At 41.3% G+C, this 25,261-nt stretch overlaps 1 protein-coding gene across 1 annotated transcript in view; it reads right to left on the bottom strand.

Moving 5' to 3' along the window:
• The window catches only part of LRRK2 (leucine rich repeat kinase 2), a 124,034-nt gene that overhangs the window by 54,364 nt on the left and 44,409 nt on the right, over positions 1-25,261 (bottom strand). The window contains exons 16-31 of the mRNA XM_049783874.1: positions 25,017-25,156; positions 23,283-23,414; positions 23,034-23,204; positions 19,717-19,975; positions 19,083-19,268; positions 18,036-18,154; positions 17,065-17,134; positions 16,394-16,611; positions 14,834-15,081; positions 14,431-14,579; positions 10,705-10,798; positions 9,965-10,151; positions 8,216-8,397; positions 6,397-6,626; positions 5,820-5,947; positions 1,606-1,824 (exon numbers count right to left, since the gene is read on the bottom strand). Coding sequence (XP_049639831.1) covers positions 1,606-1,824; positions 5,820-5,947; positions 6,397-6,626; positions 8,216-8,397; positions 9,965-10,151; positions 10,705-10,798; positions 14,431-14,579; positions 14,834-15,081; positions 16,394-16,611; positions 17,065-17,134; positions 18,036-18,154; positions 19,083-19,268; positions 19,717-19,975; positions 23,034-23,204; positions 23,283-23,414; positions 25,017-25,156 — 2,732 coding nt within the window. The remainder of the gene's footprint in view (positions 1-1,605; positions 1,825-5,819; positions 5,948-6,396; positions 6,627-8,215; positions 8,398-9,964; positions 10,152-10,704; positions 10,799-14,430; positions 14,580-14,833; positions 15,082-16,393; positions 16,612-17,064; positions 17,135-18,035; positions 18,155-19,082; positions 19,269-19,716; positions 19,976-23,033; positions 23,205-23,282; positions 23,415-25,016; positions 25,157-25,261) is intronic.

Below are 25,261 nucleotides of genomic sequence, written 5' to 3'. Positions count from 1 at the left end.
GCATGAACTTTCTTCAGAGAACCCTGGCTTTCAACCCTGGCTTCTGTCCTATTTCTGTGTCCATGTTAAAATGTGGGAGAATGGGGGCTCTATTGATTTGAAGAAAAAAACAGCATCTCTCAGCTGGGGGCCATAGGACCCCTTGTGAGAGCACTGGATAAATAACAGTGGCAGCATAAAATTTGGGGGGACAAATGAAAGGATGGGGACCCTCCAAGGTCAGTAGGGGGTAAAGGTCACATAAAAGCTAAAGCACCACAGCTTCAGTTCAACAAAGCCACCACTTAGCCCATAAACTGCTTCCACAGACAAACTCATCCTGAAAATAAATCTCTGCAGAAGACATAAATCTGACAACAGTGATAAAAAGGGGCCATTAAATTCCTATGTTCAAAAGAAAAAATCTATAAATATAGACATAGTCTCAGAAGAAAAAAATCCAGGTGCAGAGAATATTTCCTAGGATGGATGTTTGTAATTTGTTTGTTAAAAGTTGTAATATACTGTAATTATTTGCCTCACTAGGAAAATGTGCAAATAAGTATCATTCTTTTCATAAAAAACACTATAGATCTGCCATTAGTAAAAAAAAATCAAACTAAAAAAATTGTGATAAATGCATTAAAAGATACAGATAACATCATTCCCTCCCTGAGCACCACAGAGACTGGCTGATTTATATAAATGCTTATTAGATTCTGGAAAAGAGCGTATCTTAGAAATGGAATTAAATCAGGCCGAAAAGGCTATAACCAGGGAGACCATATAATTTAACAACCAAAGTAGAATGTTTCTGAGAATGCAGAGGGGTTCTATTAATAATTATGCTTCATCTGTCTGGGATAAACAGGACCCTTGTTACAGGCATGGGCTTGATCATTAGCACTAATAAACAAAGCGAACAAAACTAAGAAGGAGCCATACACCATTGTGTTGGCCTTGATGAACTATTTGGGGCATTTTGTTGTTGTTTTTCAATAAATCTACACCACAAGGGAAAAAAATGTACACCATGCTCTCTCTGAAGGACTCAGAGAAGATTTATTCCTCCTGCAGGAATTGGAAATGAATGTTCTCCCTGACAACCAATTTATCTGTATTTTATGAACCCTGTATATTATTGTTGATGTATTAAGAAAGAACTTGTGTAAATGGAAAAACTTCTTTCTCACTGATGAAAACCCAGTTAGAAATACAGGCAAAAGAAGGAAGGTGCTGAGAGATCATGGACGAGACTTGCAGTAAGAAGAGAGTGAAGGACCAAGACAGGCATGAAAGGAACTGCAAAGAGAGGGACAGACAGCAACAAGAGCCCAGAGTATAGACGAGAGCAGAACATAAGACCCAGGCCACCATCATTTTTTCCACTAAATCACCAGGGAAGAGTTAAGAACAATCACAGAAACACCCCTGCACTTCTCTCATGATCTCTGGTTCATTCCAATTCATTGCTATGTTGAGACATAAAGTATGCGTAAAAGATTTTTCATTGAAAATATTTTTATGATTAGCTTTTTTTTTTAAGTTCACAATTTTGAGCCTTTTCTGCTTTCCCAGAAGTCTGGTGTGACTGAGCATTCACACAGTGGGTACACGGCACAATACCTTGAAATTCAGGCTCTCATTTATGATGGTTTTCCGAAGTTTGGCCAAAGCATCGGATTCTTCAGTAGCATTCACAAAGTGGTAATCCCGTATTGCAGGAAACCCTCGCTTGTTCAGGAGCTCTTTGGTAATCTTACTAATGCAGGCTTTGCGCTGCTTCTCGTCAGAAACATCCAAATGCGTGCCCACGAGGATCACAGGAGATGAGGAGGCTCGTGCCTGTAGAAAAGACACATCTCAATTTGCTTTAAAACTGCATGTGTTGGGCTGGAGCGGTGGCGCAGCAGTAGGGTGTTAGCCTTGCATGCGGCTGCCCCAACGTCTCATCTGAACAGTTCCCTGAGCCAGGAGCTATTTCTGAGTGCAGAGCCAGGAGTAAACCCTGAACATCACTGGGTGTGGCCCAAAAACTAGAAAACGATGACAACAACAACAACAAAACAGCCCATGTGTGTCCCACCCAGTCCAAGAACTATTGAGCAGAAGTTAAAAAAAAAAAAAAGAAAATTTCAGAAAGTAGAAAATAGCCTTTTGTTTCTACCTTAAAAAGAAGAAAAATGGGGCCCGGAGAGATAGCACAGCGGCGTTTGCCTTGCAAGCAGCCGATCCAGGACCAAAGGTGGTTGGTTCGAATCCCGGTGTCCCATATGGTCCCCCATGCCTCCTGCCAGGAGCTATTTCTGAGCAGAGAGCCAGGAGTAACCCCTGAGCACTGCCGGGTGTGACCCAAAAACCAAAAAAAAAAAGAAGAAGAAGAAAAATGGAACCCTATGGGATTTTAAAAGCCAATAATAGGGTCTTTTATTGACCCCGTTATTACCATGTTTTTGGAAGACTATTAACACTAGCAGTGCATTTTCCTTTTGTTCTCTTACACCCTGAAGAGAGCTCTTATCTAAGTGTGTTTTGAATTTCTAAATAGAATATGCTTCTAGAATGCTCCCAAACTGTACCAGTGACATAATGTGATTATTTTGTATTCCTTATCTGAAGATTACTCTCTGAATTCATTTCAAAGTCACTTCACTTGATGCCTATAGTGGGTAAAAAGCCATGAAAGCTTCACTACCATGGGAATAAATGCTCGCTATAATAAACTATAATCAAGAAAGTACAATATTTTAGCACCAGAGATGTAGCTCAGTAGCTACAGTATATGTTCTGCATGTGTGAAGAGCAATGTTTGATTCCTGACATGAAAAACATAGTGTCTTTTTAAATTATAAAAGCAAAAGAAGGTCTGCATGCTATCAGACTATGGTACTAGGGGCTCTGATCATGTCATGACTTCCACTGAGGTCAGGGGACCATCACTGGAGTCTTCCTCATACCTCCATCTTAGCTCTGAAAACTCAGAGATGAAGGAAAGTGAGTGGTCTGGCAGCAGGGACAGATGAACATTACAAAGAGAGAGCACATGCATTAACATGGAACATGGGAAATGTTGGGTCTGAATGCTCAGTCCCAGAAGTTATAAACCTCTATAGCAAATGAAGTTCATAGCCCCTTAAGAAATTATATGAACAAAAAATATTAGAAAATATATTTTAATTATTATAGTCTGAAAAGGTTTCAAATGACTTTCACACTCACCAATGTTTCCAAGTCAAAGTTTTACTGCTTTTAACTATTTAAAAATGCTATTTGAAAGGGCCCTCACCCACAGTTCCAGAATCTCTTGCTCACTGCTTCACCCTATGTCTGCCATTTCAATGGACCCAGGTCCACAACTCCTGAAGGATGTAGCCACGGGACAGTTTCTCAACAACACTGGACACAGTTACACTTCCTGTGTAGAAGGTAGGGAAGGAAATGAGCAACTCACAACCTAATTCCTTAGAGAGAGGACAAACTACAAAGAAAAGAAAAAAAAATTTCTGCACAGAAAGGTGCCAACTCAAATAGAAGATACCTAAAAGCCTGCCAAATTCAATGCATAAAAACAATCACCTAGGAAACAACCAGCACCAACCAGTTCAATAAATCCTCAGACAATGGCTTTAGTTACCATGGTGAAGATGTTTAATGAGCTCAAAGAAATAATTGCTCAGGTAGCCAGCAAAAAAAAAAAAAAAAAAAGTATGAGAACCAAACTGAGAAAACTATAAGCAGAAATGAAAGGAATGGCAGGTGATTAAAAGAAAAAGACTTCAGTAGAAATTCTGAGCAACAGAATAAGTTAAGCAGCTAAAAAAGATTGGAGGAGACCAGAGAGATATTACAGTGGCTGGTGATTGTCTTGCATACAGCAGACCTGAGTTTGATCCCTGGCACTATATATGGTCTCCACCAGAAGTGATTCATGAGTGTAGGACTAGGAGTAATTTCTAAGTATGTTGGGTGTCCTCTCCCCACAAAAAATATTGAGATTCTCCAAGTTAAAATGGTGGAAATTTCTAGAAAACATCTAAAGGTGAACAAAAATCTAAAAAGAAATAAACAGGACATCAGAGAAATATGAGATAAACTCGAGAGGAGCAATTTAAGAATCATTTAAGTCTATGAAGAACAGGAAGGCAAATTTGATGAAGAAATAACAATTAAGGAACCATAAATAAGAATTTCTCAGAGTTGAATAATATTGGAATGGAGAGCCAAGTGGCCCAAAGAGGCCCAGCAAAAGTATATTCAAACAGGAAAGATTGTGTTCAGAATGACAAATCCAAAGATAGAGACAGAATATGGAATGCAGCAAGATCTAAAAAGGAAGTTACATACAAAAAGTGCCCCTAAGACTCACAGCAGGTCTATCAAATGAAACTCTATGAGTCAGAAGAGAATGGAGGGATAGGATAGAAAAAGGCAATAAATGAACACATCACCAAGAATGCTCTAATCAGCTAGACATTCACATTTGAAGGAACAATACAGAGTTTTGTGGATAGGAAACATCTTATGGAATTAATAGCCTTGAAACCAGTCTTGCAAGAAGAATTAAAGGAGCTTCTTTAATGGGCAAGACAAACTCCTCAGCACTTGGCCCCTGAGTCCAGCACTCACTCATGATTGCTCTCTGCTAGAGTAAGAAAGGTCTGATTACTTCTATCCTGCAATAGGGTCTCATACATTCACAATAAAAATGTTATTTATACTGAAAGTTATATCCCTTATTAGTGTTTTTATGCCTCCACTGAGATTTGTAATACAATTCTTTACTTAATGCATGAGACATAAGCAGTATTTACAGTATTTGTTTTTTTTTGGGGGGGGTTGGGGGGGGTTGGTTTTTGGGCCACACCCGGCGTTGCTCAGGGGTTACTCCTGGCTGTGTGCTCAGAAATAGCTCCTGGCAGGCACGGGGGATCATATGGGACACCGGGATTCGAACCAACCACCTTTGGTCCTGGATCGGCTGCTTGCAAGGCAAACACCGCTGTGCTATCTCTCTGAGCCCTACAGTATTTCTTGTATTGTTTCATTTTTTTTTTTTTTTTTTTTAGGGGAGGCTATACCTGGTAATGCACAGGGTTTATTATTGGCTCTGCACTCAGAAATTACTCTTGGAAGGCTTGGGGGATGATAAGGAATGCTGAGGATTGAACACAGATCAGCTGATTGCAAGGCAAACATCCTACACACTGTGCTATCACTCCTACCTCCCTACAACATTTCTTAACATAAAGCCAATATACTCATGTTTAGGATAAAACACACTATTTTACTGCTATAGGTCTTTCCAGATTATCCTCTATATTCCCCCTAGCTTTTCTCACTCTTAATTAAATTTTATGTTTGCAGGACTTACCAGTTTCACATAAATCAGAGCATGCTTTGCATGTGGGTGCCCTAGATTTGATCTCACATGGGACATGGTCCCCTGAGCACCGCCAGGAGTATTTCCAGAGTACAAAGCTCAAAGTAGCTACTGAACACTGCTGGGAACGGCCCAAAAACCTATCAAATAAAACTAAAACTATTTGCAGAAACTGGCTGAAGCAACTGCGTACCTAAAATTCACAGTGTACAGTCCAGGGGTCTCAAACTCAATTTACCTGGGGGCCGCAGGAGGCAAAGTCAGGGTGATCCTTGAGTGCAAAGTCAGTAGTAAGCCTTGAACACTGGGGGTGTGTGACCCAAACAACTAAAACAAAACAAAACAAAAAAGAGATTCCTCTAGGGCAGGGCCACAAAATGTTGTACAGAGGGCCGTTTGCGCGGGCTGCGAGTTTGAGACCCCTGGTACACACTGGGTTCGACGGTCTAGAATTGATCACCTTGATATTGAATAGCCAAGGCTTCATGGCATCCACTTCAGTCTGTCCTTTGCTGAGGTCGTACACTGCCAGGTAAAGGGCCCTCTGGGTCATAAAGTGAGGGTGTGTGCTGTAGAACTCCTCTCGGCCTGTGGAGACACAGACAAGGTTCTCACTTTCCTGAATATGTAACAATCCTCTTTTCAAAAGTGGAGGAGGGCTGCCTGACTTACTCTTCAAAATACAAAGGAGAAGCAACTCCTGGGGAATCACTAAGAACTGAACACTTTACAGTTTACATTTGGATGGTGTGTGCACATGTGTGCCTCACCCATGTAAAGTATGTGCTCTGCCACTGAGCCACATCCCCGGTCCTAGATTGACAACCTTTGCAAATGCCAGCTGTCAACCAGGTGCTTGACTCCAGCTGACACTCCTAGTCTCCCCACCCCCCTCCACTGAGAATAGGGACAAAATGAGAAAAGACAAATGTCTTTGAATAATTCCAAGGCACAGACTGCCTTTGGAGTAGCATCTTGGTTGTTAAACCCCCATTCTGAATGTCATGTAACTGAAATAGGTTCTAGAGAGAAAATACCTGCAAAATCCCACACGTTGAGAACCAGGTCTTTCTTTCCTTTGCCCCTAATCTGGACAGGCCAGTCCTTCACGTCAATGCCAACAGTGGCACTCTGTGCCCCAAGATCGGATTTCTTCATCTTCATTAACTGCTGCAGTAAGGTGGTTTTACCACTGCCAGTATTTCCCACCATCATCAGTTTCATTCGGTTATAAGGCACGGCCTTTTTTAATCGCTGCTGAAGAAATCTATATTTAAAGGTAAAAAACAGAAAAAAAAAAACTCTTTACAATGAACTTGAGTGAATTCTAATGCATTGAGTTGTTTCAAATACCAAATTGTTTTTAGCATATAGAGCACACACAGTTCATAAAACCAGTAGCTGATAGGAGAGTCCCTGTTTCAATATACTGTGAATATAAATATCATGCTAGTAATGACAATGGAGTTGATGACTGATGACAGCATCAACTAAAATGATCTCTTATGCTCTTTCTCTCTCTTTCTCTCTCTCTCTGTCTCTCTCTTTCTCTCTCATTCTCTCTCTCTTTCTCTCTTTCTCTCTGTCTCTCTTTCTCTCTCTCTCTCTCTCTCTCTCTCTCTCTCTCTCTCTCTCTCTCTCTCTCTCTCTCTCTCTCTCTCTCTCTCTCCTGCCCTGTACCTACTTGCAGTAATTTTCCAGGTAGCATATTTCAAGTCTCTTAGAAAAAGAGACAAAAATAAATGTATATTTAATAACTCTGAAGCAAGAGACAAGTAGGTGTCAGTTATTAATAATTCAACACTTATACCTTTGAAAGGGACACACTTATTAATTTTGCATCATAGTCAGGAGGTGCCTGTTCAGGGCAGAATGGCCAGGACTGACATCCAGGATCCTGTATTGGTAGGTACCTACCTGGTCAAACTAAGGGAACATAGGAAAATGATGATCAGGATGAAATCTGCAAGATAATTACAGATGGAGCAATGGTACAACATCTCAGGTTTCTGAGAGGGATTGAGTAGAAATGTCACAAAGGATAAAGGGTGGAATAGAGGCTATTATAAAGAATTTTGGATTATGTAAGTGTGAAGACTAGATTCATTGACACCTAGAATGCTGTCATGATTTCACAAATGATACTTAAAATTTAGTTTGTTTCTGTAAACTGTGGTAATATCAAATGGCCAAGTAAACTGTACTTTGACACTTTTCTATTTTTGACAACATTTAAAAGCTATTATTTTCTAGGTAATTCCCTTTGTCATCTATCTGTGGCATTTCTAATGAGTTTCCATTATGTTAATATTAAAAATCAAAGTTGGTCATTTTTAATCATGTAAGCAATGATGCTTTTAGATAATGTAGCTCTCTCTTCTAAGAACTGTACCTTGAAAAATACTATAGGCTGCTACATATTTGAGATTTTATAATTGGCAATGAGAGATCTAATTGACAAGCTTATTTCCTTTGCATTTACTTCCACCTCACAATAATAGCAAATACGTTCTCTCACTATCAAAGGGAACATTAAAAGGCACATCATGGGGCTGAAGAGGTGGCGCTAGAGGTAAGATGTCTGCCTTGCAAGCACTAGCCAAGGAAGGACCGCGGTCCAATCCCCCAGCGTCCCATATGATCCCCCCAAGCCAGGGGCAATTTCTGAGCACTTAGCCAGGAGTAACCCCTGAGCATCAAATGGGTGTGGCCCCCAAAACAAAAAAACAAAACAAATAAAAAGGCACATCATATACTAATGATAGTAGTTTTTCCTAAGTTGAAGCAATCTGTGCATAAAAACAATAAACCAGAAATTAGCTTAATAAACAAATCAAAGTAATACAAAAATCTCACCCTATGATGTCTTTGGCTTTACATCCAATATGTTTAAAATCAAAATTAAGACGTAGTTCATCCAAAGGTAGATCCCATATCTTGCTTAATTTTCCCATTTCATTAGGAAAGGATCTCAGTTCCACGTTGTAACTAACATCAAGAGATGTTAGATTTTCAAGATAGCCAATCTCAGGAGGAATCTAAGGAAATAAAAGAGGGAAATCTGGTTGGTGTGAGGGAAGAAGCATGTGTGCCTGGGAAGATGAACCCAATACTGAGAGCTATGCCGGAGGCATAGTCCCCATGCTAAGATCTAGTGAAGGTTAGGCAGAGCTCAAGTCTCAAGCTCCGTCTCCCCAATGAACTACTCAGTGATATCCTCAGCACTAGGTCTAGTAAAGAACCAGCTTAACCTGAGGAGGACCTGACTAAGTCTTTCTCCTCTCCAAACTATAGAGCAACAGACAAAACACTGATTTGCTGGCCAGTATCACAGACAATTACGCTACCCACCCCTCACAAAATCAGACACCTAATTCTTTGCTTTTCAAAGGCAGTAAACAGGATCAACCAAAAAATAAAAAACTTTATGAAATGGATAAATGAATAATCAATTTTAGGTTTATAAAAGAAGCAACAAAGTGAAGCAAGGAGGATACCCACTGAGAAAGAGACAACGGGGGGGATTCAGAAATTTAAGAGTGTAGCAAGGTCAGCCAAAAACATGTTTCATATTCAGATGGCATGGTGACAATATCAGGAATGCTGAGACTACAACATACCAGAAATGTAATATGATACTGTTAAAACATGACACATAGAACTAACAGTTATTCTTTAAAAATGTAGAGTACAAATATTTGGGGTCTTCAGAGGCACTTAGGGGGACAGAGTTCAGGCCATACCTGAGATACTCTGGCTATTCATGACTGAGCTCAGAAGTGACCTCAGCTGGTATTTGGGCAAACATGTGGTACCAGATTGGAGAGATGCAAGGCAAAAGCTTTACCTCCTGAACTGTCTCTCCAGCTCCAGAATACATATGTTTTCATTTGTTTGGTAGGTTTTTGGTTTTTTTGGTCACATTGGCTGTGTTCAGAGCTTATTCCTGACTCTGCACTCAGGAATTATTCCTGGTGGGTTTGGGAGACCATACTGGGATGCAGGGGATTGAACTCAGGTCAGCCAGGTTCAAGAAAAGTGACCTACCTTCAAGTACAAATGTTTTTAAAGGAAATCAAATGTTAATATATACTCATTTACCTTTAGATAAGATATTATTAAAAATTGATATTATGCCAAAAATATTATATCAAAAAGATATAATATCAAATAAAAATTGATATTATATCAAATAAAATCAGTAACAGTGCTTAGGACTTACTTTTTGAGGTGCTCAGGGACTATTGGTACCAGAGATTAAACTCCATTTGAATCAAAGCATGCACTCCAGTCCATTGAACCAACTCTCTAGCCCCAAATAAAGGACTTATAAAAATTTGAGGTGATATGAATTATGAAAAAAATTATTCTACTTAGGGAGATTGGGACCACATCCAGAAGTGCTCAGGAGTTATTCCTGGATCTGTGCTCAGAAATCACTCCTGGCAGGCTCAGGGGACTATATGGGATGCTGGGGATCGAACCCAGGTCTGTCATGGGTCAGCCGTGTGCAAGGCAAATGCCCTACCGCTGTGCTAGCACTCTGGCCCCAAATATCCTATTTTAAATTGGAAATATATTAAACACAAAATGATACCAGCTTACCTCTTTCAGTTTATTGTGAGAAATATGTAGTTTCTCCATTCTTGACCACATAAATGCCTTTTCACTCAAGTCCAAAATGTTGATCTGATTATAGCTGAACAAGAGCTCTCTTAAATTCAAGGACTTCCAGTGAGCAGGACCAGGGAGGCACTGGATAAAATTGCTACTCATGTCTATGCACCGCAAGCTAAAGCAGTATGAGAGCAAGAAAAAAAAATGAGTGTTTCCAAATACATGGGGGAAAGGTTGCATCAGCAGAATGAGAATGAGATGCCAGGGTTGATGTCATGAATGCTGACAATTAGAAGTGTCTGAGGAGCTCAAGAGGCTGGGGAGGCCTCCACAGGTGTCAGCCAACAGGACCAAAAAGCTGCCACCTCCAGGCCAAGCCCTCAGAGATGATGCTTCTGAGGACCAAATCTCATTGTTCCTCATTGTTCTTGGCATGCAAGCTGCATGCATGGCTTTGTACATAAATGTACAAATGTGTACATAAATGTACACATCAGCTAGAAAGAATAAATATCTTTTTAGGGATGACCTTTAAATTATGACTTTTAAAAACATATTGTCCCCAGAGTTTGCCAGGAGTAATTTCTGAACACAGCCAGGAGTAGCCGTAGCACCACCAAGTGTGGCTCCAAAACAAACAAAACAAAACAAAACAAAAACAAGTACCCTTCCAGCTATACTATCTCCCAGGCCCATCCAGCTTATTAAAGCTAAAATAATAAACTTACTGTGGAAGATTTAAAATTGCTTCTGGAACACATGTAAATCTGTTTTGAGATAATTTTAGACTTGTCAGAGAAGAAGGCAAAAAAGGCATATCAGCTGAAAGAAAATTAAAATGAGAGAACAGATATAGGTTAGTACATTTCCATTAGATAAGTATAGTCCTATTATTTATCATTTACATTCTTTTTTGTTTTTGATTTTTGGCCCTCATCCAATGGTTCTCAGAGGTTATTACCAGCTTTGCATCCAGAAAGTATTCCTGGCAGGCTGGGTGGACCCTATGGGATGCTAGGAATCAAACCTGGGTCAGCCATCATGTGCAAGGCAAACACCCTGCCTGCTGTGCTAATACTCCAGGCCCCTAATTTATATTCTTACAGGTTTCTTGAACCTATTTTTAAAATAAGGTCTTAACTAAATATCCTTGATATTGACCACAAAACATTAAAATAATACAGCATAATTCTAAAAATCTTCTCATGTGAAAGCAAAACAACCTAAAGTCATCTGACCAACATCTATGAAAACGTCTCTGTTCTGAAAAGAGCTGGAAGTTACAGCTCACCTCATGAAGCTCACCACAAACAGGGATGAGTTTAGTTAGAGAAATAACTACGTTTTGAACTATCCTAATAATGAGAATGTATGAGGGAAATAGAAAGCCTGTCTAGAGTATAGGCAGGGGTTGGGTGGGGAGGAGGGATATTTGGGACATTGGTGATAGGAATGTTGCACTGGTGATGGGTGGTGTTCTTTACATGACTGAAACCCAAACACAATCATGTATGTAATAAAGTTGTTTAAATAAAAAAATTTTAAAAAATAATAAAATAAAATATTTTATCTATTGAAACTGATTTATCAGTTAAAAAAAGTCTGTTCTATTGGCATAATGATTTGGCTCAGGCCTCAGAAGAAGGGGCATCGCCCACACACACCTGAACTATGGAAACAATCATAATTGTCTTTAACATTCCCAGGATCCAAGCCTCTAACAGAGAAGACCTACCACTGCTTTTTCATTGACTGACTCCAAAGAGTACTCCCAACACCCAGGTGACTCAGCAATAGTCTGCATGCAAAGCAGATCGCTCTGCATTTAATGATATGCTGAAACTAGAGGATGCTCCACATCAGCCTGACATCAACGAAAGAAATGCACAGAATCCAGAGTCTTTAAATATAAAAGTCTGATACCAACTATAGCTAAAGTGTGAAAAAGTTTCACCAGGACCTTGAGAATGACTGGAGTTGGATAGACTGGTATGCCTGAAACCCAGAGTCTGTCTTATGCCAATAAACTTCTGGGGTGAGGCCTTTCTGTAATCAGGTCAAGGATTTTTTCTCCCATTTTCCCCATTTTTCTGGACCTATGCAAACATTGGCGATTGCCACTATCACACCTTTACTATATTTTTTTACTCTTATCCTTTAAGGAAAAAAATACAACTTACTGAACTTAAAAACAAACTACTGTAGTAGAATGCCTGTCTTGAAAACAGGGGATGGGAAGGGGGAGAGGTAATGTTGCACTGGTGAAGGGGGGTGTTCTGGTTATGACTGTAACCCAAATATGATCATGTTACTTAAATAAAAATATATTTAATAAAAAAAAGTCTGTTCTAAAAATCTTATAATGTGAAAGCTAAATAAATTTAAGATAAATTCACCTAACTAACATCTAATAAAAGTTCTCAGTATTCTAATATAAGTATAATCTAAATTTCCTGGTGGAAAAGACCAGACTGAGGTGCCTTGAAGGAATAGGATGCTGAATACTGAGAAATCATAGAGTCTCTTTCCTCACCTACAGAACAAAGCAGCTAGGACAGATAAGTTCTGTGATCCTTTGGTTCAAAAATTCTAACACTATGAAAATGACTAGAAACATTATTTCTTGGCATTGGGCAGGAAGGCTCCCAACCAGAACTCAAAGGCCCCAGGGGCCACTCCCAGTGATACTTGACAAACCAACTGGCTAGAGATGAGGATGTGGTGCTTCTTAGGCCAGTGATCCTGGAGAACACCAGCAGGCCTCCAGAAGTTCCTATGAGGCCCTAAGACAGCACCTGGAAGTGCAGGGTATCATGTGGTATCAGAGATCAAACTAGAGATGGTTATATGCAAGGCAGTACCTTAACCCCTGTATCACCTCCCCAAGCAATGTCTCGTCACCCACAACCAACAGGAGCAATCCCTGAGCAAGGTGTAGCCCTGGACACAAAGACATACACAAATATGGATTATATTATGTTTTAGAATATTTTACTTTTTTAAATTAATATCTTTATTTAAACACCTTGATTACAAACATTACTGTGGTTGGGTTTCAGTCATGTAAAGAACACACCCCTTCACCAGTGCAACATTCCTATCACCAATGCCCCAAATCTAATTCCTCCCTACCCCACCCTTGCCTGTACTCTAGACAGGCTTTCTACTTCCCTCATTCATTCACATTGTTCTGATAGTTCTCAATGTAGTTATTTCTCTAACTGCACTCATCACTCTTTGTGGTGAGCTTCATGTAGTGAGCTGGACCTTCCAGCCCTCCTCTCTTTTGTCTCTAAAAATTATTGCAGGAATGTCTTTCATTTTTCTTAAAACCCATAGATGAGTGAGACTATTCTGAATCTATCTCTCTCCTTCTGACTTATTTCACTCAGCATAATAGATTCCATGCACATATTTTTCAAGGGCCAAAATATACCAGGTCATGCTAGAAATTGTCTCCGTAAGAAACAGAAAGACACATTCTACCTCACCTGTTTCCAAAAATACGTGGAGCAAAATAAACTGGTCAAAACGACTTGCCACTGAACCATTAAGAGTGTCGGGGTTCAGACACTGCATGGGAAAGGTGTTATAAAACCCAACATCTAGACTTCACCTCACAGGGAGTATCTGTGATGGATGGTGCTTCCCTGGACACCATCATATAGACAAGCTCATCTCCAATATTGCTAAGTGGTACAGTTTGGCACAAAGCGCTGTTGAACTTGATTCTACTCAAGCTTCCCTGAGGGTGACCAACTGATTCCATCCACTGGGCACCCACAAGCCTTCTGCCACAGGTGTAAATTGGGAGGGCCATTGCTTCCCCCTAAGACAAGGTCCGGACTGGGGCTCAGCATCTTTGGAGAGGAGTCGCACTCATGGTACAGACACCATATCACTGGATCCCTGTAGGAGCCTCAGGGCATCCCAAGCCTTCTCCTTCTAGCACAGCACTCACAGGTCCAGTTGGAATCTGCAGGGCTTCTTCCCTGCAGGTTTGCTTGTCTCTAGTCTCACCTCCACTCAAGGAGCAAAGGAGGAGACAGCTCCCATCAGCACCAGCTTGTATGGGACATCCTGAGGGTCTTGGCCAAAGTGCAGTAACACAAACTCATAGCAGTATCACACAGAGTGGCTGCACTGACTGCCTGCAACCTTAGCAGTATCACACAGAGTGGCTGCACTGACTGCCTGCAACCTGCTCCTCTGCATCCCTCTCCCTTCTGGACAGCCAATGCTCTCTCACTATTTCCAGAATGCCATATGCTGAGTGATAGAAGCCATAAGCATTTGCTTCCTTCCATTTTCATGGTTAGACAGTTCACTTCTTTTTGCCACCAACATGACAACTTGAACTTTGAACTCTAATCTGTTTTAAAGAAAATGCCACCCAAAATTGTTTGTCTCTATGAACTGGAAAACACTGTCTAGTAGAGTTGTCAGGCACTTACCAAGAAAATTCATCTGAGCACTAAAATTTTCCACTTTAGGACAGGCCTCCAGGAAGTCCTTGGGTAGTAAGGAGATGAAGTTCTTACTAAGGTTCAAAACCTTCAGTTCCTTTAGACTCAAGGGGGAACACAGTTCTGATATTTTATTTCTAGTCAGAGTAGACAAAACAAAGACTAAGTTGTAGATATGCAACCACTTTGAAGAAATAACTCAAACAACTTACCTTGGAATAGTATTATCAGAGCAGGTAGATTCTTAAGTGAATATAAAGATTTCAGAGTGATTTCTGCAACCCTCATTTTTACCACTGACCTCTCCTCCCAGCAGAAGCAGTCCTGTTACATTCTGTTCCCCTGCAGCAGAGCCTGGTGTTGGGTTTGGAAGCAGGGGGTGGTTGCTTACCCTTCCACAATCAGTTGTTCCAAGTTCTCGGCAACAGTGCTCAGGTGCTCAGGAAGAAAAGTCAGCTGGTTGTATGACAGGTTAAGCAGTCTCAGGGTTGGACACTTCCATGTGGTCTCTAGGACCAAGGACCCAATGTTGTTACGAGAGATGTCAAGAGTGGCCAAACACTTTATCTTCAGCAAATATGGGGGGAATGAGATGAGTCTGTTACTGTGCAAGTCCAAATGAGTCAGACACTTCAGCATCTGGAAAGACAGGGACCTAAAATGTCAAAAGGTTGAGGATATTCACCTAGAATTTCTGCTTTCTATTATGCTGGCAACTGAGGCCATAAATATATATTTTTAAACAGACTGGAATCCACAGAAACTCTCTAGTACACTTATGAGTAGGCATTCTCTACTCTAAAATGGAGCAGCCAATCTTTAGGTGTGCCTGAGAATCCAGGGGAAATGTCTACTGGTCTTCCGAATGCCATAACTGTCTACACAGGTGGGCCATTTCCAAGTTCTCTTACTCTAGCCATTCTAGTCTTCTCCTTCCAATGTAGCAAATATGTCTAAAAGGGTCAGTCTAAGCAATCATCCTAAACACCTCTCCTATGCTGTCCCTTGCAGGTGTGATGGTGATGGTAGCTAAGGTGGAGATGACGCATACATTGTATACATTTCTCATTCGATCATACAGCTTGGAGCAACATCTCTACCCAGGTGAGCAAATGTGGTGATTTGGACCAGGTGGGGACAGGGTAATCAATGGGAGCTGGGGAGGAGAACAGCCAATGTGGGGACATCACCAATCAGCGCTGGGGACATGGAGGAAGGGGACCTCTGTCTCTACATTCACAGATGCAGTGAGAAGACACTGATACTAACTGAATCATTCAAGGTTGCTTCTGTCTCAAAACTACTGTACATTTTATAAGTTAGAGAAAGGAAAAATATATTTGAGATAAAGCTAGTTCTTTAAACCATGGATGTAATCTTTGATTAAGTTTTCAATTACATCTGAAAATAGTTAAAGAATTTACACATTCACATTAAGATCATGCTGTGGGGACATCTTCTTTGGATTCTGACTTAAAGTTCATAAAAAGTTATGAAAAAAAGTAAATATTCAAAGCACTACCTATCAGTAGATTTACATTTGAACTCTTAGAATAGGAACTTGGAGCAAAAAAATTTTCAAGTACATATAATTTAAAATGTTACTCAAAGAAATGCCTTTGGGATGACTGAGCCTCCACACCTGGAGATGAGAAAGATGTTTTCTTGTCACATTGCTGGCAGCTAAGCCAGAGCCAATGCTACCAAACCAGGGCAATTCTTGTCTCTCTCATTCCCTTGACCCTAGAACGAGGCTGTGTGCTCAAGCCTGCCTAGACGTGGGTCAGATCTCTATCTTCACTTCTATCTATCTTTCTATCTATCTCTATCTTTCCTTCTCCATGAAACCACCAAGATGGGGGTTCTGATCATATGGCACAGGAGAGCCTGCTCTGTAAACATCTATGTGTGCGATCTAGTGACAGATGGAGAAGCTTTCTTGTGCTGTCACCTCACACAGCTGCTGAGGGAAGCCCGTGAGCATGTTCTGGTGAAGCTCCAGCCTCTGCAGGTGCTCCAGGTAGCTGCTGAGCCCACTCTTCTGGCTGAGGGCGTCGATGTCTCTCAGCTCATTTGCTGAAAGGTCTAATGATGTGATATATTCTCTCTCAAGAACCAGGGAAGAAGAGCTGTCAGAAGGCCTTGTGCTAGACTGAAGCTTTGATGACCCTTTTGTCAAAAAATAGACAGAGAAGTGTAAGAATTCCTCTCACCTGGTAAGTAATTGCTAGCCACCCACTCCCACCAGCTTCTTCTCTTCCAGACCCTGGAAACTCAGAAGCAAAGCAAATGATGGGACTCATTCCAGGGGCAGCAACAACATGAACAATGGACACACAATCAGACAGAACGGGGACAATGGAGCAATTGAGGGTGGTTGGGGAGGGAGCTTGCACCTTCAGAGAAGAAGCAGGAAGAAAACAAATGTCTTCTACCACATCGTAAAGGACAAAATTCTAGTCTCCAACTGTATCTCATTATTCAAAATTGTGGAAGTGCTGGGAACATACAATTTGAAGTCGTATAAGAGGAAAGTAGAAAATTAGATCATCAGAGGAAATGAAACAAAGTGCTATACGTGCTCAAAATACCACTGCCTTAGGATTGCATTGAAATACTTACTGAGTGAATCATCTGAAGATAATATTTTTCTTTCTCGCTTCAGCAAGTTTTCATGGTTTAAAAACGGCTCCTATAAAAAATAGAATCTATAATAAAATCAGTGTCCATTTTTTATGATCTTTTAAAAAATTTATAATATTTTCTGGGGCTGGAGAGATAGCAAAGTAGATGCCTGATGCAGGGTCAATCAATAGCACCTCCTATGATCCCCCAAGTCCAATCAGGAGTGATCCCTGAGTGCAGTCAAGAATAAGTCCCTGGGTCCGGAGAGATAGCACAGCGGCGTTTGCCTTGTAAGCAGCCAATCCAGGACTAAAGGTGGTTGGTTCGAATCCCGGTGTCCCATATGGTCCCCCCGTGCCTGGTATTTCTGAGACAGCCAGGAGTAACCCCTGAGCACCGCCAGGTGTGGCCCAAAAACAAACAAACAAACAAATAAAAAAGTCCTGAGTATGTGGCCCCCCAAAAATATTTTTATTAGTTTTTATGGAAATCATATAATATCAAGAGTTTGTCAGTCAATAGTAGTGAGTGAGAGAAGTAGTATGCCTGTCATACTCCCCCAAGGGGTGGGGGAGGAGGGAGATATGGGGCATTGGTGTTTGGAAGGGTGCATTGGTGAAGGGGGAGAGGCATATTCTTTTTTTATAACTGAAACCCAACTACAAACATGTTTGTAATCATGGTGCTTAAATAAAGATATTATTAAAAAAAAAAAGTTTGTCAGTTCTCATGGGACCACCCTAAAAAGGCAAGTGTGGGGCTCTGAGGAAGCAGGCAGACTAGCATGGAGGGAATCTGTGCTCCACACAAGATCAAGTCTATAAACTAAAAGGCCACATCATTTAGGAATTCCTGGTTTGCATTGAAACTCTGCTGGATGATTTCACCAAGGCTTCAGGGTTCCAGCTACAGCAGAGAATGTCAGCTCCCTGATAAGTCGGTAATACATGCAAAGGAAGTTTACTGACCAAAGAACTGGAATGCCTTGGTAGCTTTGGAGAGCAATGCTGCAAGACAGGGTCTCGGTAAAATTCTCCCACGCTGATTGAATTTGGCTTCTTTTTCATAAGAAATGAGCTGCCACTTCCTATATTTTAATGGTAAAGGCAAATAAGAAATACTGACTCAGTTCACAAGATGGTGATCATATTTTCAATCAAGATGAAATTATTTCATTCCTGAAATTGCCCAATTCCCTTTTTGTAACATCTTTAAATGATGTTGGCTTTTTTATTTTCAAAACTCAACCACATTTTTCTTCATCCATAAATTATATCAAATCACTGTCAGGACTGAACAACAACAGTCTGTGACAAAGATACGATTGAAAAAGAATTCATCCCTCATCATGACAAGGTGGGAAAGAGCCAAAAGTTACTCATGCAACAAAAATATACCAGTCAAGAAGCAACTAACACTTATGTACAGTTCTTTAATGAAATTTCTTGGCTTCAACTAAAGTTTTCTTTAAAAAAAATTTTCAAATCTCAAATTACACAGTGGAATCACACTATATTTGGGGGTGTCTGTGCCAGGGACCAAATCCAAGGCTTCAAACATCAGAGGCCTGAGCTTCCCAAACCACCCCTGGGCCTCAGAATCACACTTCAACAACCAGCAGCCTCATCTATCTAATTAAGCTTCCACTTAACTCAGCACCTTACAGTTTCATTCATGGAAAGACAATAAACAGAAGGAGCAAACCCAAGCAAAAAAAAAAAAACCCTAGAAAAATATTTAAATAGGATCTGGAGAGTTAGACCAGGTGAGGGTCTGGTCTTCAGAAATCCAGTTGCAGTGCAGAAGGTACATGCAGCTGCACGCAGGGTCTCTAGCAGCCCAGTTCCCTTTATGCAGGAACACATGCAGAGAGATTCCTGTCTGAAAGCACAGCTATTCCCAGCCTGAGCCCATGCCCCTCAAGTTTTCAGAGTTGAATTGTTTTTTCACCTCAATTGCTACCCTTGGCTGTCAGGTGTGTGTAAAAAACAAGGAAGAATTTTGCAAATAAATACCTTCACTATCCAGGTCATCACTTGGACCAAACACACTGTCCACAAAGGTTTCAGAAATGAAAGTCCAGTCATCGAACTGCTCAAGGGCCTCAGGAACAGGCGCTTCCGAGCTGGAAGCTGTGTTCACAGGTCCCACGCTGTGCGCCTGGCACCGGAGCACCATACGGGCCAGTGTGGACCCAATATCTACAGTGAAAAGATATGGCACAGCTTTGAGGCCAGAATAGACTCAGACAAGCATAGACATCACACCAAAGATCCTTGCACATTCTCATTTTTCTACAAATCTGCCTCCTTCCTTCCAAAGGTTGGGGCCCAAAGCTTCTAAGCACAATTAAACATGACAATATCTAAGTTCCCTGAATGAGTGGTAAGCAGGATAACAGGGATGGGGGAGATGGTAGGGGGTCAGGGGCTGTGAGGGAAGAGAGGGAGCAGAAAGGGGCTGTGAGATAGAAAAGGGGATGGAGCACACAGGAGCTACTAATATATCAAGAATTTAGATATAGCATTCTCTCAAAGCATTATACAACAAAAACTATGTCCAAGCTTTGACCACTCTTTTCCTCCTGTGCCTCCAGGCAGGATCCACCCACCAACAAGATGCTGGTCAAGGGCCAGGTCCCCTCCTTACGTGTCTTGCTCTTGGTACTGGGTGTCTTATCTGGGAACAGAGGTCCCAGCCATGCAGGCTCAAGCTTCCCCAAGCAGAAGCCACCCAGGCAGATGCTGCTATTGGCCAGGTCCAGGGCCAGTCTCCTCAGCAACAGGCTGACCACAGGGCTGTCACCTTTGGCCACACTGATGGCCAGTGCGTCCCGGATGTCTTGCTCTCGGGAGCCAGCATCAAGCAGCAACTCCACCAACTGGGGACTGCTGGTCTTCTCACACACCTGGGATGGAAGAGCAGAGTGCAGATGGGAGATGGGGTTTGGAAAATTTCTTCCCTCTCGCCCTCCAAGACAGATTAACAAAATGAGGCAAGGACCGCTTTCAGTTGGGAAATCGAGATTGATGGCAGAGACGGTCTGGTCTGCCATAGTGTTGGCTGAAAGGGCCACAGGAGGACAGGAAGTTCAGGGACGAGATGGACCCTGAGTCCTCCCGCACACTTGCCTTCAGGTTCTCAGCTGCCCTACCTGTAGACTTGGGCACACTGAGCACCCTGGCACTCTGCCATATGATTTGTATGGCAAAACGAGTGTGGAAGTCTGCATCATGAATGGATTACCACTCACTTCTCCTACAGTGAGAAGAACAGATCTCATAGAGAATGGCCATCTCTGTCCTGTCCTTCCCTCCTGCATGTAACCTGCAGTTCACTCCCCAGAAATATGCTGAAGAACAGCCAATTCTGGGGCTCTTTTAGGTACCATGGGAGGAAGATGAGAGAGCCAGTGTCAACGCTAAAAATGGGCACATCTGCACCTGTCAGCAGCAACCTCCACCTCTAGTCATGTATGACCATAACCTATGTCCACTCCTCCAACCACAAACCTTCCAGTCACCTGCATTCAGGTGACTCCCTAAACTGTGCTCCACCATATACAAAGTGTGAAACCTTTCTTCATTCTTGACTGGTTCCCTCACATTGGTTCCTATCATCTGCACAGAAGGTGAAATGCGGATGCACTGCAGAAAGGGGAAGAGAGAGAGGGACAGAGAGAGAGAGAGAGAGAGAGAGAGAGAGAGAGAGAGAGAAACAGACAAAAAAGAGAGAGATAAAAGGATAACAGAAGACAAGAGGACAGAGAGACAAGAGATAGAAATACAGAGATAGTCCTGTGCCAGGAAACTTCAGGGGTAGGGTTTCCTTGTATTTAGACCATAATTTTTCTCTCCATGTCCCTTATATTTTGGTGGGCCTATGCAAACAAATGCCACTCTAACACCATTTTTACTATGTTCCCTTGACTCCAATCCTTAAGAAAAACAACCCACTAAAACTTTTGAGGTTAACTTAAACTAGTAAGCATGTGCATGGAACTAGATAAATGTTCTTTGCCCTCAATGTTTAAGGAGTTACATAAGTCTAATGTCTTTATATTATATTGTGTGCTGCTAAGAAATAGTATGTACTACAACTGGGGATTTGAGGGACAAAGTAATTGTATTGTATATGGATTCAGTTTTGCTTTTCTTAATGTTCTTTGGCTGAAAGTTCAAGGCTGGGATATCATCGATGGGACTACCGAGAATTCTGTTTATGGGTGATTGTGCTTCCACTGTAACTTTACCCTGTCCTCTTTCTTTGCATCTTTGTTGTCATAATTAAAATAATAAAAAAAAGGAAAAAAAAAAGAAATACAGAGATAGGGTCCCGGAGAGATAGCACAGCGGCGTTTGCCTTGCAAGCAGCCGATCCAGGACCAAAGGTGGTTGGTTCGAATCCCGGTGTCCCATATGGTCCCCCGTGCCTGGTAGGAGCTATTTCTGAGCAGACAGCCAGGAGTAACCCCTGAGCACCGCCGGGTGTGACCCAAAAACAAACAAACAAATTTAAAAAAAAACCAGAGATAGAGAAAGAGAGAGGATGACTGTAATTCTACCTTCATGAGAGAGGTGACAACACATGAGCCATGGGCTCACTCCACTCTACCCACACCCACCCAGTCTGGACACATCCTTCTCCTTCTTTATATGATTTTTTATATGATTTAAATGATTCTCTTTTCTCTCTCTCCTCTTACTTCACGCCAAATACAAAAATACAAACCACTGTTTCGCATTTAAATGATAAAAAGGAAATCCAGAATATAGTCCAAGTTATCAGCAGCACAATTAACGACCTTTGACATTTTCTCATCTTTCTGGCTTATAATTAGTACAGTTCACAAGCCAAACTAAGTATTTCAAACCAGTGCTGAAGAAAGAATGACAACTCCAGCAATTCCACTGGCAGAAGGAAGCGGTGTAGACAGGAAGCCTGGTTGTCCCACCCCTCCCCGTTGCACCTTAGCATGTCTTCAGTGCTTCCTGCCTCCCTCCTCTTCAAATGAATTCGGGGAGGAGGGTCTATCAGTCTCAGGGACAATAAAGCTGGAGGCGGCTTAGCAAAGCAGGCAGAGTGTCCCAAGAGCACCTGGTTGCTCTATACCCCATCTTAGGAGGAGCTTCATCTCAGTTTGCACACCCAGTGTCAGTTCCCAAAGTCCTTTCCACCCTGACCCCAGGTCACATTGATATTCACCCTAGAAACACTGAGATCAACTCTGATTTGGCTCTGAACATGCCTCACTTGTACACCTTTACATGTATGCTTGGTACATCCAGAACCAGTCACCTGAATTTATATTCAGTATCTGCTAAATGCAAATAACCTCTGTCAACCAGGATAGATGCTTCGAACTTAATAGTTCCACCAATGCAGACATCTATATTTAAGAAGAAAAATAGTTACATTAACTCTGAAGACTGTGGAAATAATAGAAAGATTTTTGTATAATAACATTTGCTTAAACTGAGGATGAGTAGGTAGGCAAAATAGAATAACTGTACTTTTTAGGATAGTTTTCCTAAAGAACTCTGAAGGCCAGTTTTTCCTCAGCTCAGGCACATGGATGCAATGTTCTCACAGCCTTCTTGGCTACCTGTAAACCACTGAGAACTTTCCAGACAACAAAATAAAATGTAGAAAAAATAGGAAATGAGCAGAACTAAATCAGCTAGTGAGATGATGTGAAGATGGAGCTAGTGAGATGAAGAAGAGTTCGTATAAAGTTTCAAAGCTATTCATCAACCTAACAAGATAGATTAACATTTTAAAACAAAGAATTATACTGAATGATACCTAAAGAACCCAATCTGAAATTCTGTAACTCTAAATTTCTTCTACAAATCACAAGCCAAAGTGTTGGAATATGTAAATTGGTAAATTCGGTAGTAAGAGAAAAGGATGTAAGGTCCATAGCAGAGCAGAGATCATCCTGAAATACCATCCTGAATATTTACCTGGCAGATCAGAGGAGGGGTGTCCTGGACTCCATTGACATCAGCACCCAGCAGGAGCAAACATTCAGCCATGATGCTGTTGTTCTGCTCACAGGCTCGCTCCAACATCAAGCTCTTCTGCTCATCTTCCACACTCAGTTTTGCAAAGCATTTGCAGCAAAGTTTCAGAAACTAAAAAGAGTGAAAATGAGTAGGGCCCAGATAAATACATCGCAATATTTAGCACAGAGATGAAGAAGTGGACAGAACCTGCTGGTCCTTTTGCTCGAGGATGCTGGAAGACATCTGATGGAAAATGACCAAATCAAATGAATGATGCAACAGCAGCTTGGAGGAAAAGGGAGGCAGCAATTCCAGTAATGTCAGGATGGTCTGAAAACCCTGAAAGTTTGAGAACAGTAACGTCAATAATGGCCCAATAAATAAAAAATAAGTAAATAAACATCTAATTTATCTAATAAATAAGTAGATAACACAAAACAGAATACTTTGCCTGTGATCATTTAAGACTTGTGATGTTCACTTAATTAAATAATAAATTTATAGGTTTTGTACTTTAAAGCAGTAATCTCTTTAAATGACTCTAAAAGCCCTCTATTGGGGCAGAGTATTAGCACAGTGGTAGGGCATTTTTCCCTTGCAAGTGGCTGGCCTGGGACAAACCAGGTTCTATCCCTGGCATCCCCTGTGGTCCCCCGAGTCTGACAGGAGCAAAGTCTGAGCACAGAGCCAAGTGAAATCCCTGAGCGCTGCCTGCCAGGTGTGGCCCAAAAATCAAATTAATAAATAAACTTCCCATTAAAATAAATAAATTAAATATAATACCCGCTGTTGCAGGCACACAATAAATAAAATGCTAATTATCAAGTCATCATTAGCAAAGTAGACAAACGACTTAATACACTATAATTAGCCTTTTATTTATTTTGTTTTGTTTTTGGGGCCACACCCAACGAAACTTCGGGAGTTACTTCTGGCTATGAGCTCTGAAATTGCTCCTGGCTTGGGGGACCATATGGGCTGCCAGGGGATCAAACCAAGGTCCGTCCTATGTTAGTGCAACAACAAGGCATAACGCACCTACCACTTGCACCATAGCTCCGGTCCCTAGAGTTAGCTCTTAAGATCCCTACCTGAAGCCATATCTGAGAAATTGAAGCCCCTTTTTATTACAAGATTGCAAGTGAGGTTTTACAGATAACCAAAACTTTCCCAACTGTCTTGTGCTCTAAAATTTTTTTTTGGTTTGGTTTCTGGGCCTCTCCATATGGGATGCTGGGGATCAAACCTGAGTTGGCCGCTATGCAAGGCAAGGGCCCTCCCTGATATACTATCTATCGCTCCAGCCACCATAGTGTTTTGAAATTTTTATTTTTTTATCTTTTATTTTTTTTATAGGGTGCATTTACTGTATCTCCTCTTTCTATACTATCAGTGTAAAGAACATAGCCTGTGGTAAGAACTGGGAGGCCTTTTCTTTTCTTTTTTTTGTGTCTGTACTTTCTCTGATCCCGCTGGTCATTAATCTAAGAATGCTGTGTGTTCAACACTGTTTAATTCCCTATTATCTCATTACTAACAATATTTACACAAAGAGTACTGCCTAGATATTTTCATTTCTTTTTTGTTTTGTTTTGGTTTTGGTTTTTGGGGTCACTCCTGGCAGCGCTCAGGAGTTCCTCCTGGCTCTACGTTCAGAAATCGCTCCTGGCATGTTCGGGGGACCATATGGGATGCCGGGGTTCGAACCACCGTCCTTCTGCATGCAAGGCAAATGCCCTACCTTCATGCTATCTCTCCAGCCCCGATATTTTCATTTCTGGTCATGATGCCACTTATGAATAATTAGTCCCATTGTCTACTATTTATAAACAAAACACCACAAAATGATCAATGGTTTCTCAAGTCACTATAACGTTCCCATTAATGCAAAATGGCATGACACTTGCTACTCTCCTGAAAGTGCCCTCGACAGGGACAAACCTTCATCTGCACATCACGAACATCAGGGAATCTTTGCAAACTGGACACCAGAATCTTTGCTAGCAGATGTCCAGTTCCTATGCCTAAGTTCTTCTTCGTAGCGAAGCAGCCTATAAGACTTAAACCCAGACACTGAATTTCTAGAACAAAAGGAAAATATAAGCAAAATTAAATATTTTAATTTCAAGGCAAGACAACTTTAAAGACATCTAGCCAATAGCAAAAAAACACTTGAGTCATGCGCT

Source organism: Suncus etruscus, chromosome 11 (assembly GCF_024139225.1).
Source record: "Suncus etruscus isolate mSunEtr1 chromosome 11, mSunEtr1.pri.cur, whole genome shotgun sequence".
NCBI lineage: Eukaryota > Metazoa > Chordata > Mammalia > Eulipotyphla > Soricidae > Suncus > Suncus etruscus.
Note: the sequence above shows the minus strand (reverse complement) of the source record. Positions and strands in the feature narration are given on the sequence as shown.